The sequence below is a fragment of the Rhodnius prolixus genome, unplaced genomic scaffold, assembly GCF_049639745.1.
Source record: "Rhodnius prolixus isolate KJV_2025 unplaced genomic scaffold, Rpr scaffold_9, whole genome shotgun sequence".
Classification (NCBI taxonomy): Eukaryota; Metazoa; Arthropoda; class Insecta; order Hemiptera; family Reduviidae; genus Rhodnius; species Rhodnius prolixus.
Genome location: NW_027411604.1, coordinates 18,194,467 through 18,208,139, shown reverse-complemented (window position 1 = coordinate 18,208,139; position 13,673 = coordinate 18,194,467). Strand labels below are relative to the sequence as shown.

The window sequence follows — 13,673 nt, the reverse complement described above, 5'->3', positions numbered from 1 at the left end:
ATTTCTGGCTCATATTAAAATAAGAATAATGTAAAAGTTGTGCCAAATTAGGTAAAAAAAAAATACCCACCTTTTTCTCTTTTAATTCTTCTACAGTTGGTCGAAAACTTAATTTTCGAAGAAGCATGCGTTTTTTTTCTTCTTTCAATTTTTTTTCTTCAGCTGCTGTCTGTTCTAAATTTTATAAAATACAACATTAAAAATAAGGTTATAGTAAAGTAAACAAAGAACACAAAGACATCAGAGAAATAAATTATACATAGGTTTATAATTAAATTTTATTGTTTTAAATTTACAAAATTCAGAAGTTATACCACTTTGTTTCTGGCATACTATCTTCATTATTATTTAAAAAAGATGTGTCCCTTCTTTGCTTGAGAATACTTTATATCATAATAAAATTTCTAATAATTTCTCAAAATTATATTATGCTACTTGGTTAGTCATTTTGTTTGTGTTCTTAAAAAAAATTACGAAATCTTCAACAATTTCATCTTCATCTCTAGCCAGGAGAGAAATATTCTTTACTTTTTTACATTTCCATTCTTGCTAGTTATACTTAATTCATAGGTAAATTTCACTATTTTCACCGACTGATAATTCACTTCTTCACAGATTCCTGCACTAACATCACAGTTAATAAAGTTTGATTTTGTTCATACAGACAAAAATCTTCCAATCCACTTTCACGTATCAAAACAATTGTGCCTTGAAATGAAATAATAGTCTAATGAAGTAGTTAGGAAGATATTATGTTAATGCGAATTTAAAATGACTGTCAAATAAATGAAGAAAACCTACCCTGAATTCTTAAAACAAATTCTCTTTACCTTGTTATAAAAGAAATGTTTCAAAAGTTTCATCATTCAAACAAAAATTAACGTATCCTGATTTTAATTAACTGAATATAATAAACAAAAAAATATCAGTCATCAGCTGGCAATTATAGATATAAATTCAATGACTGTTTATATGTGAACATTCATGTAATATGTACATACACTGGGCCAAAAAAGTCTGTGAACACTAACCTAAATTTTATTACTTTTATTATTATCTTATTAGAAACTTCTTTTATTTTCAAATGAAATATACTATTCGATAGAGAGAAACCAGAGTTTTTCATTTTATATTCAATCTTTTATTTTTGTTCAGCAGGAATATCACAATTAAATGTTTAACAAAACAACACCCCAAACGAATGCAAAAAAAGTATGTGAACACTTTGCAGAAATAAATCATTCTCACACATTGTACGTGAATTATAAATTTTAAAAACTTGTAGGACCTCCTATGTTCCTAATCACTTCCAACAAACGAGCTTTCATCGATCCTAATAATTTTGTGGTCGTCAATGTTGGAATTTTATCCCACTCTTCTAAAATAGCGTTCACGGTTTCTTATTCCTCGTTTATTTATTTCGCGGCTGATTTCATCCCACAAATGTTCTATTGGGTTAAGGTCTGGCATTTGTGGAGGGGTGTTTAGACGCCAGAGTGTATTATTTAAAAGCCATTCCCGAGTTTTTGGTGCGGTATGTTTCGGGTCATTGTCTTGTTGGAAGACAAACGTTCCCTCCAACCCTAATTTTTTTGAATTTTCTTTTAAATTGCGTCTTAATATATCCACATACACATATTGGTCCATCATACCATTAATTAGATCTAACTTGCCCACTCCTTTAGCACTCATGCACCCCACACCAGAATGTTGCCTCCCCCATGCTTAAAAGTAGGCTTCATATTTTTCATTTTCATAGCTTCATTTCTTTTTTGCCACACTTTTTGTCGTCAATCAGACCCACATACATTGAATTTCGACTCATCTGAAAAGATTACGGTTTCCCAGAAACTAGAAGGCTTAGAAACATATTCTTTCGCGAAATCCAATCGGCGGTTACTATTTATTTTATTGATTAAAGGTTTTTTCCTCGGGACTCGACCGCAATAATCGTATTCATGTAATTTATTTCTAATTGTATGTGGTGTTACGCTTACACATAACCACTTGATAATTCTTGACTGATTTTTTGAGCGCTTGTCCTGGGTTCTTCTCGAACAGACTTCAGAATTTGCCGTTTATGAAAGGAATTAAGTTTTGGTGGCCGTCCACTGCGTGGCCTACTAATCACATTTCCGTACTTTTTAATTATATTATGCACCGTTGAAGGGTTTTTTTGAACTATCTTCCCTATTTCTCGAATACTTTTTCTTTCATTTCGCAACGTCACAATAAGTTCTCGAATTGGTCTGGGAACTTCCATATTAGTGGTTAAATATGTACTAATTAGATTATTTATTCACAAAACTGACTGTAGTGGTTTCTACAATACAATAGAGAACTTTGAAACTTTATTCAATCGTTTTTCTGTTTGTTATCTTAATGTTTTTACATATTTATACAGCTGTTCACAGACTTTTTTTGCATTCGTTTGGGGTGTTGTTTTGTTAAACATTTAATTGTGATATTCCTGCTGAACAAAAATAAAAGATTGAATATAAAATGAAAAACTCTGGTTTCTCTCTATCGAATAGTATATTTCATTTGAAAATAAAAGAAGTTTCTACTAAGATAATAATAAAAGTAATAAAATTTAGGTTAGTGTTCACAGACTTTTTTGGCCCAGTGTATATACATATTCCCCTATAAAAAAATCACAATGTAAGTATATCTTGATTTTATTTCTTTCTATCTAGATTTTATTCAATTTATTGGCAAATATTTGCCTTTTACGCAGTTAATTTATGGTTTATTTTATTAAAAACTAAAACTAGGCATAATGAAAGAAGTTGAAGGAAATTCTATTGTTAGGCTTAAGGCCAAAAAATCGATTATGACCGTAGTGCAGTGGTTCTTAACCGGTGTTCCGCGAATATGGTCCAAGTGTTCCGCGAAATTTCAATTTTAAATTGTATTGAAAATTAGAAACTTAAAAAAGATACGAAAAGAAAAAATTGTTCCCTTTTTTTTTAATTTGAATTTAATTTTAAGTTCATGCTAAATACCGAATTTCAAATTATTTAATGTTAGTGCCCGCGAGAAAAATATATACATATAATTGTGTTCCACGTCTATGAAATGGTTAAGAACCACTGATATAAAGGGTTGAAAATTTTTTGGGTCATGAAATTCTGTAAAATTATGGCCGTTCTATATCTCCCACTGTAAACCACGTATTGGTATGGAATTTTGTTCTCTGGTACACTTTGTTTTTCTCAATTATAAGCTATAGTTATTTTGTGCACAGATCTATAAATGTAGAAGTTATAAAGGGTTGAAAATTTTTTGGGTCAAGAAATTCTGTAAAATTATGGCCGTTCTATATCTCCCACTGTGAACCACGTATTGGTATGGAATTTTGTTCTCTGGTACACTTTGTTTTTCTCAATTATAAGCTATAGTTATTTTGTGCAAAGATCTATAAATGTAGAAGATATAAAGGGTTGAAAATTTTTTGGGTCATGAAATTCTGTAAAATTATGGCCGTTCTATATCTCCCACTGTAAACCACGTATTGGTATGGAATTTTGTTCTCTGGTACACTTTGTCTTTCTCAATTATAAGCTATAGTTATTTTGTGCACAGATCTATAAATGTAGAAGATATAAAGGGTTGAAAATTTTTTGGGTCATGAAATTCTGTAAAATTGTGGCCGTTCTATATCTCCCACTGTGAACCACGTATTCGTATGAAATTTTGTTCTCTTGTACACTTTGTTTTTCTCAATTATAAGCTATAGTTATTTTGTGCACAGATCTATAAATGTAGAAGATATAAAGGGTTGAAAATTTTATGGGTCATGAAATTCTGCAAAATTTTGGCCGTTCTATATCACCCACTGTGAACCACGTATTCCTATGAAATTTTGTTCTCTTGTACACTTTGTTTTTCTCAATAATAAGCTATAGTTATTTTGTGCACAGATCTATAAATGTAGAAGTTATAAAGGGTTGAAAATTTTTTGGGTCAAGAAATTGTGTAAAATTATGGCCGTTCTATATCTCCCACTGTGAACCACGTATTGGTATGGAATTTTGTTCTCTGGTACACTTTGTTTTTCTCAATTATAAGCTATAGTTATTTTGTGCACAGATCTATAAATGTAGAAGTTATAAAGGGTTGAAAATTTTTTGGGTCAAGAAATTCTGTAAAATTATGGCCGTTCTATATCTCCCACTGTGAACCACGTATTGGTATGGAATTTTGTTCTCTGGTACACTTTGTTTTTCTCAATTATAAGCTATAGTTATTTTGTGCACAGATCTATAAATGTAGAAGATATAAAGGGTTGAAAATTTTATGGGTCATGAAATTCTGCAAAATTGTGGCCGTTCTTTATCACCCACTGTGAACCACGTATTCCTATGAAATTTTGTTCTCTTGTACACTTTGTTTTTCTCAATTATAAGCTATAGTTATTTTGTGCACAGATCTATAAATGTAGAAGATATAAAGGGTTGAAAATTTTATGGGTCATGAAATTCTGTAAAATTGTGGCCGTTCTATATCACCCACTGTGAACCACGTATTCGTATGAAATTTTGTTCTCTTGTACACTTTGTTTTTCTCAATTATAAGCTATAGTTATTTTGTGCACAGATCTATAAATGTAGAAGTTATAAAGGGTTGAAAATTTTTTGGGTCAAGAAATTCTGTAAAATTATGGCCGTTCTATATCTCCCACTGTGAACCACGTATTGGTATGGAATTTTGTTCTCTTGTACACTTTGTTTTTCTCAATTATAAGCTATAGTTATTTTGTGCACAGATCTATAAATGTAGAAGTTATAAAGGGTTGAAAATTTTATGGGTCATGAAATTCTGCAAAATTGTGGCCGTTTTATATCACCCACTGTGAACCACGTATTCGTATGAAATTTTGTTCTCTTGTACACTTTGTTTTTCTCAATTATAAGCTATAGTTATTTTGTGCACAGATCTATAAATGTAGAAGATATAAAGGGTTGAAAATTTTATGGGTCATGAAATTCTGTAAAATTGTGGCCGTTCTATATCACCCACTGTGAACCACGTATTCGTATGAAATTTTGTTCTCTTGTACACTTTGTTTTTCTCAATTATCAGCTAAAGTTATTTTGTGCACAGATCTATAAATGTAGAAGATATAAAGGGTTGAAAATTTTTTGGGTCATGAAATTCTGTAAAATTGTGGCCGTTCTATATCTCCCACTGTGAACCACGTATTCGTATGAAATTTTGTTCTCTTGTACACTTTGTTTTTCTCAATTATAAGCTATAGTTATTTTGTGCACAGATCTATAAATGTAGAACATATAAAGGGTTGAAAATTTTTTGGGTCATGAAATTCTGTAAAATTGTGGCCGTTCTATATCTCCCACTGTGAACCACGTATTCGTATGAAATTTTGTTCTCTTGTACACTTTGTTTTTCTCAATTATAAGCTATAGTTATTTTGTGCACAGATCTATAAATGTAGAAGATATAAAGGGTTGAAAATTTTTTGGGTCATGAAATTCTGTAAAATTTTGGCCGATCTATATCTCCCACTGTGAACCACGTATTCGTATGAAATTTTGTTCCCTTGTACACTTTGTTTTTCTCAATTATAAGCTATAGTTATTTTGTGCACAGATCTATAAATGTAGAAGTTATAAAGGGTTGAAAATTTTTTGGGTCAAGAAATTCTGTAAAATTATGGCCGTTCTATATCTCCCACTGTGAACCACGTATTGGTATGGAATTTTGTTCTCCGGTACACTTTGTTTTTCTCAATTATAAGCTATAGTTATTTTGTGCAAAGATCTATAAATGTAGAAGATATAAAGGGTTGAAAATTTTTTGGGTCATGAAATTCTGTAAAATTATGGCCGTTCTATATCTCCCACTGTAAACCACGTATTGGTATGGAATTTTGTTCTCTGGTACACTTTGTTTTTCTCAATTATAAGCTATAGTTATTTTGTGCAAAGATCTATAAATGTAGAAGATATAAAGGGTTGAATATTTTTTGGGTCATGAAATTCTGTAAAATTATGGCCGTTCTATATCTCCCACTGTAAACCACGTATTGGTATGGAATTTTGTTCTCTGGTACACTTTGTTTTTCTCAATTATAAGCTATAGTTATTTTGTGCAAAGATCTATAAATGTAGAAGATATAAAGGGTTGAAAATTTTTTGGGTCATGAAATTCTGTAAAATTATGGCCGTTCTATATCTCCCACTGTAAACCACGTATTGGTATGGAATTTTGTTCTCTGGTACACTTTGTCTTTCTCAATTATAAGCTATAGTTATTTTGTGCACAGATCTATAAATGTAGAAGATATAAAGGGTTGAAAATTTTTTGGGTCATGAAATTCTGTAAAATTGTGGCCGTTCTATATCTCCCACTGTGAACCACGTATTCGTATGAAATTTTGTTCTCTTGTACACTTTGTTTTTCTCAATTATAAGCTATAGTTATTTTGTGCACAGATCTATAAATGTAGAAGATATAAAGGGTTGAAAATTTTATGGGTCATGAAATTCTGCAAAATTTTGGCCGTTCTATATCACCCACTGTGAACCACGTATTCCTATGAAATTTTGTTCTCTTGTACACTTTGTTTTTCTCAATAATAAGCTATAGTTATTTTGTGCACAGATCTATAAATGTAGAAGTTATAAAGGGTTGAAAATTTTTTGGGTCAAGAAATTGTGTAAAATTATGGCCGTTCTATATCTCCCACTGTGAACCACGTATTGGTATGGAATTTTGTTCTCTGGTACACTTTGTTTTTCTCAATTATAAGCTATAGTTATTTTGTGCACAGATCTATAAATGTAGAAGTTATAAAGGGTTGAAAATTTTTTGGGTCAAGAAATTCTGTAAAATTATGGCCGTTCTATATCTCCCACTGTGAACCACGTATTGGTATGGAATTTTGTTCTCTGGTACACTTTGTTTTTCTCAATTATAAGCTATAGTTATTTTGTGCACAGATCTATAAATGTAGAAGATATAAAGGGATGAAAATTTTATGGGTCATGAAATTCTGCAAAATTGTGGCCGTTCTTTATCACCCACTGTGAATCACGTATTCCTATGAAATTTTGTTCTCTTGTACACTTTGTTTTTCTCAATTATAAGCTATAGTTATTTTGTGCACAGATCTATAAATGTAGAAGATATAAAGGGTTGAAAATTTTATGGGTCATGAAATTCTGTAAAATTGTGGCCGTTCTATATCACCCACTGTGAACCACGTATTCGTATGAAATTTTGTTCTCTTGTACACTTTGTTTTTCTCAATTATAAGCTATAGTTATTTTGTGCACAGATCTATAAATGTAGAAGTTATAAAGGGTTGAAAATTTTTTGGGTCAAGAAATTCTGTAAAATTATGGCCGTTCTATATCTCCCACTGTGAACCACGTATTGGTATGGAATTTTGTTCTCTGGTACACTTTGTTTTTCTCAATTATAAGCTATAGTTATTTTGTGCAAAGATCTATAAATGTAGAAGATATAAAGGGTTGAAAATTTTTTGGGTCATGAAATTCTGTAAAATTATGGCCGTTCTATATCTCCCACTGTAAACCACGTATTGGTATGGAATTTTGTTCTCTGGTACACTTTGTTTTTCTCAATTATAAGCTATAGTTATTTTGTGCACAGATCTATAAATGTATAAGATATAAAGGGTTGAAAATTTTATGGGTCATGAAATTCTGCAAAATTGTGGCCGTTCTATATCACCCACTGTGAACCACGTATTCGTATGAAATTTTGTTCTCTTGTACACTTTGTTTTTCTCAATTATAAGCTATAGTTATTTTGTGCACAGATCTATAAATGTAGAAGATATAAAGGGTTGAAAATTTTATGGGTCATGAAATTCTGTAAAATTGTGGCCGTTCTATATCACCCACTGTGAACCACGTATTCGTATGAAATTTTGTTCTCTTGTACACTTTGTTTTTCTCAATTATCAGCTAAAGTTATTTTGTGCACAGATCTATAAATGTAGAAGATATAAAGGGTTGAAAATTTTTTGGGTCATGAAATTCTGTAAAATTTTGGCCGATCTATATCTCCCACTGTGAACCACGTATTCGTATGAAATTTTGTTCTCTTGTACACTTTGTTTTTCTCAATTATAAGCTATAGTTATTTTGTGCACAGATCTATAAATGTAGAAGATATAAAGGGTTGAAAATTTTTTGGGTCATGAAATTCTGCAAAATTATGGCCGTTCTATATTTCCCACTGTGAACCACGTATTGGTATGGAATTTTGTTCTCTTGTAACTTTGTTTTTCTCAATTATAAACTATAGTTATTTTGTGCAAAGATCTATAAATGTAGAAGATATAAAGGGTTGAAAATTTTTTGGGTCATGAAATTCTGTAAAATTTTGGCCGTTCTATATCTCCCACTGTGAACCACGTATTCGTATGAAATTTTGTTCTCTTGTACACTTTGTTTTTCTCTATTATAAACTATAGTTATTTTGTGCACAGATCTATGAATGTAGAAGATATAAAGGGTTGAAAATTTTTTGGGTCATGAAATTCTGTAAAATTATGGCCGTTCTATATCTCCCACTGCGAACCTCGTATTCGTATGAAATTTTGTCCACTTGTACACTTTGTTTTTCTCAATTATAAGCTATAGTTATTTTGTGCACAGATCTATAAATGTAGAAGATATAAAGGGTTGAAAATTTTTTGGGTCATGAAATTCTGTAAAATTATGGCCGTTCTATATCTCCCACTGTGAACCACGTATTGGTATGGAATTTTGTTTTCTTGTACACTTTGTTTTTCTCAATTATAAGCTATAGTTATTTTGTGCACAGATCTATAAATGTAGAAGATATAAAGGGTTGAAAATTTTATGGGTCATGAAATTCTGTAAAATTATGGCCGTTCTATATCTCCCACGGTGAACCACGTATTCGTATGAAATTTTGTTCTCTTGTACACTTTGTTTTTCTCAATTATAAGCTATAGTTATTTTGCGCACAGATCTATAAATGCAGAAGATATAAAGGGTTGAAAATTTTTTGGGTCATGAAATTCTGTAAAATTATGGCCGTTCTATATCTCCCACTGCGAACCTCGTATTCGTATGAAATTTTGTCCACTTGTACACTTTGTTTTTCTCAATTATAAGCTATAGTTATTTTGTGCACAGAGCTATAATTTTAGAAGTTATAAAGCAGTGGTTGTTAACTGGTGTTCCGCGAAATTTCAATTTTAAATGTATTGAAATTTAGAAACTTAGGAAAGATACGAAAAGAAAAAATTGTTCCTTTTTTTTTAATTTTAATTTAATTTTAAGTTCATGCTAATACCGAATTTTAAATTATTTAATGTTAGTGTTCCGCGAGAAAAATATATACGAGGGTCGTTTGAAAAGTCCGTGCAAAGTCTGAGAGATAGCACCACTGGCGCGTATTGAGGTTATGTTTAGTTAGTAGCATCTCTTGGAAGAACACACACCTTCAGGAGACTAAAGAGAAACTTGATAAACATTATGGTGACTCTGCACCTTCGATTAGAACAGTTTATAAGTGGTTTCAAAATTTTCGGAGTGGCCATATGGGCACAAGTGACGCTGAACGTTCTGGACGCCCTGTTGAGGTTACTACTCCAGAAATCATTGATAAAATCCATGATATGGTGATGGATGACAGAAGAGTGAAGGTGCGTGAGATTGCTAGTGCTGTGGGCATCTCGAATGAACGGGTACATAATATTTTGCATCAACATTTGGACATGACAAAGCTATCCGCAAGATGGGTGCCGCGATTGCTCACGCTTGACCAAAAACGAAATCGTGTGCAGTGTTGCAAGGACGGTTTGCAGCTGTTCCAGAAGAATCCGCAGGACTTTAAGCTTCGTTTCGTCACTGTGGATGAAACATGGATACATCACTACACTCCTGAGACCAAAGAACAATCTAAACAATGGGTTACCAAGGGGGAATCTGCGCCAAAAAAGGCGAAGACCGTTCCTTCGGCCGGAAAGATTATGGCGACTGTCTTTTGGGATTCGCAAGGAATAATCCTCATCGACTATCTGGAAAAGGGTAAAACTATTACAGGTGCATATTATTCATCGTTATTGGACCGTTTGAAAACCGAGCTGCAAGAAAAACGCCCACGATTGGCCCACAAAAAAGTCCTTTTCCATCACGACAACGCACCAGCTCACACCTCAGCAGTTGTGGTCGCAAAATTAATGGAAATAGTGTTCCAACTCGTTTCACATCCCCCCTATTCTCCAGACTTGGCTCCCTCGGACTACTATTTGTTGCCCAATATGAAGAAATGGCTGGCGGGAAAAAGATTTTATTCAAACGAGGAGGTGATTGCAGAAACGAATGGCTATTTTTCAGTCTTGGACAAATCCTATTATTCGGAAGGGATCAACAAACTAGAGCAGCGTTGGACGAAGTGTATAAGCCTAAAAGGAGACTATGTTGAAAAATAAAAAAGGTTTACCCCAAAAAATTAAGTAGTTTTTATTTTTGCACGGACTTTTCAAACGACCGTCGTACATATAATTCTATGAAAAGTTTAAGAACCACTGCCTTAGTGCATAGATGAAAAAAAAATCCATTATAATGTTCTAAATTATGTAAATATGAATTTAAATTTGAGACCAAAGGTCTTGCATTCTTTTGAGAGTGAAAGATATTTAAGTTGGAATGTTTACTTAAGAAAAAAAAATACAATTTGCATTTACTTACTCTTTAAAATGTTTCTATCTTCAAGTTCTTCTTGGGTTGGCCTCATACTAAGGCGTCTGTAAAATAGAAATAAATACATAAATAAAGCTATGTGTAGTTAAAATTTGGTGAAAAAATTATCTTTTTATTAAACATTTTTACATTCTTGTCAATACTGGAAGTGTGTGGTCTTTTGATCTTATTTTGGTTTCATGTTGTTCTTTATTTTTGAAAAATTCAACATGAAGGGCAAAAAAGTGAAAGGATTTAATGAAGTTTGTTATATGCTACATCAAGATTGTAGTCACAAAAAGAAGCAAATATATTTCATTTCTTTATCAATTATTGTTTCTTCTTTAAAGTGATAATGCGTGCAAATTTAGGAATGCAGATAATTAGCAATAATCAGGGCCACAGTACACTAAAACTAAACGACAAGAACTGGGCTAATATCATGAGAAATACAAATGCGAAAAATGCATTGATTGGCCGTAATGACTTAATCGCTTTATTAAATGGCTCAATAAATTTCTAGTCCTGTTCTTTGCATCGGTCTGCTCCAAATAAGATTTTATAATTATACCATCTATTTATTTCATTAAATAAATATGCTTACGACCAAATAATTTTTTAACAAGAATTTCGATTCATAAAAAAGTTATTCAAAAATACAACTTTAAAGTGTTGAGACTCTATAATAAAAAATAAATAAAATAATGAATGAATGAATGAATTTTTTATTGCTTATAGAGTTTTACACAACTCGTAGCAATGAGTTGACCAATACAAACTTCTTTACAATAAAATAGAATTTAATATGAAACTAATATAAGGTAGGTAGCTTATGTAATAGAAATTAAATTGTCAAATACTGAATAAGTTTGTAACAGAATAACAGAAAAAAATAAAAATAAATAAATGAAAACAGAAAAAATAACAGAAAATAAAATAAATAAATAAATAAATGAAATCAATATTCTCTAATACAATAAGATACATTAATACTAAATACAAATTAAGAGAAAACGCGGACGTGATGTTAAACAAATGAAACAAGAATTTTCTTTTAAATAAATAAAACGGAGAGCTTTACATGAATCAAACTAATTTTCTGATAAACAGTATTAAACAGGCTCGATAAGGCAGGCAAGTAGCTAGCTAATTAAAAATAGGCTACCAATGAAAAATTAAATTAATTAAAACTCTAATAATAGTTTTCTAAGTTTTAAGCTTTTCGTTACAAAAAAATAAATATTATTCATTTTATTATTGTCATTCTCAGCTGACATTAGATCCAGAAAATTTTCTCTGTCTGAACTTTGAATGACTATGTATTTCCCGATATACGTGTCCCTAAAAGAGGAAAGAATTGGACATGATAGTAGGGTATGAATTAGACTATCCCGACTGTTCCTGCAAAGAGGGCATTCGGATTCCTCAGAAAAGGTTACAGTGAAATTTCTATGCCAGACCCGGGCGCGATGTAATAACCAAATAATTTTTTAACAAGAATTTCGATTCATAAAAAAGGTATTCAAAAATACAACTTTAAAGTGTTGAGACTCTATAATAAAAAATAAATAAAATAATAAAAAAACAATAAAATTTTACCTGATCAGTCTTGCTCCAACAGCTTCTTTATTTTCTTGACGTTCTTTTTCACTCTGGACTTGAAGAATATTTCTATCGATCAATTCTTGTCGATCAGGTCGTAAAGCTAACTTCAAGGCAAGACTATCTTTCCTAGCAATTTTCGCTGCCAAACGGCCTAAAACGAAAAAACAAAAATATATTACAATAAATTATGTTTATACACAAATGATAAATGTACCTCTTACTTATTTGATATCTCTGACTAATTTACTCGTATAAGAAACTTCTTTTTAAAATCTGATTGGTATTTTTTACCAAAATGTAAGATAATGTATTGAAAAATTTACTAAATAAATAAATTACGACTTACTTTCTGGATCATCATCTCTATAGAGTACAGGTCCATCGCCAGATGAATCACTACCATCTGTGTCAGGGTCTGCAGGTCTAGCATTTTCTTTATTTTCAACTGTGCAAGCCAAAGACAGTCCAAACCTGACCGGACGTTTGCTAAAAACAATATTTTAGAAATAATATTAACAATATAACACAATATATTTATTTTATTATATTCATAAAATGAAGAGCCAATTATGAGGAATGGAAATAAAAGTGCTGGGCTGTGTAGGATGCAGTAAGGTTCTGCTGCCAATTAGAAATAACAGGCATTCCTATTGGCACAAGATATTAATGCACTGAGGGAATTAAATTTTTTCTTTGCCATGATATTAAACAACTGTATTTCACTTACTAAATATGATATAAAAACTTATTAAAAGTGCATAAAAAATTAAATAAGAAATATACGGTTGAAACAAAATAGTCCTCAGCTACCGTTAAATAAATTACCCCCAATCTGGCCGAACTGATCGAAAAAATAAAGATCACTGGCAAGTACACCCATAAAAAGACAGGCAAGAGAGACTTGACTTATCATTCACGGGGAACAGGATCGTGATATTTTCACTTTAAAATAATGTCTGTTTTAGATTTAATATCGATTGACAACTCTGTGAACAACTTTAAGTTTACAGGTAAAGTAAGAATGAATCTTACACAAATCTATTAGTCCTTGACAGCGCCTCTAACAATATAATTAAATTTACAAACGACTGTTAACCATAATAAATTGTTTACACCTAATTTGTTTTCTCACAAATTTGTTTTTCTTTTAAATTTGACTTTTCAGGTATTAACAATCAATGTTTTACACTGTATTTTATTTATTTAAGCCCTGCTTGGAAAAATAGGTGATTACTTTATTTACGTATATATTATCCTCTTTTATAAATATAATCTAACAACTTTGTACATGAACTCTTCATTTTAATCAATATTTTAATTAAATTGAACTAAATTTATTTAAATCCACTGCAATTT

General features: G+C 31.2%; 1 protein-coding gene across 16 annotated transcripts in view; it reads right to left on the bottom strand.

Annotated features, from left to right (window-relative positions):
* LOC141453943 (phosphatase and actin regulator 2) overlaps positions 1 to 13,673 on the bottom strand; it is a 365,561-nt gene that overhangs the window by 3,953 nt on the left and 347,935 nt on the right. For all 16 annotated transcript variants that reach the window (XM_074127585.1, XM_074127588.1, XM_074127589.1 and 13 more), the window contains 4 exons: positions 12,664 to 12,803; positions 12,312 to 12,468; positions 10,722 to 10,777; positions 71 to 174 (listed from right to left, as the gene is read on the bottom strand). In XM_074127585.1, the coding sequence (XP_073983686.1) occupies positions 71 to 174; positions 10,722 to 10,777; positions 12,312 to 12,468; positions 12,664 to 12,803 (457 nt within the window). The remainder of the gene's footprint in view (positions 1 to 70; positions 175 to 10,721; positions 10,778 to 12,311; positions 12,469 to 12,663; positions 12,804 to 13,673) is intronic.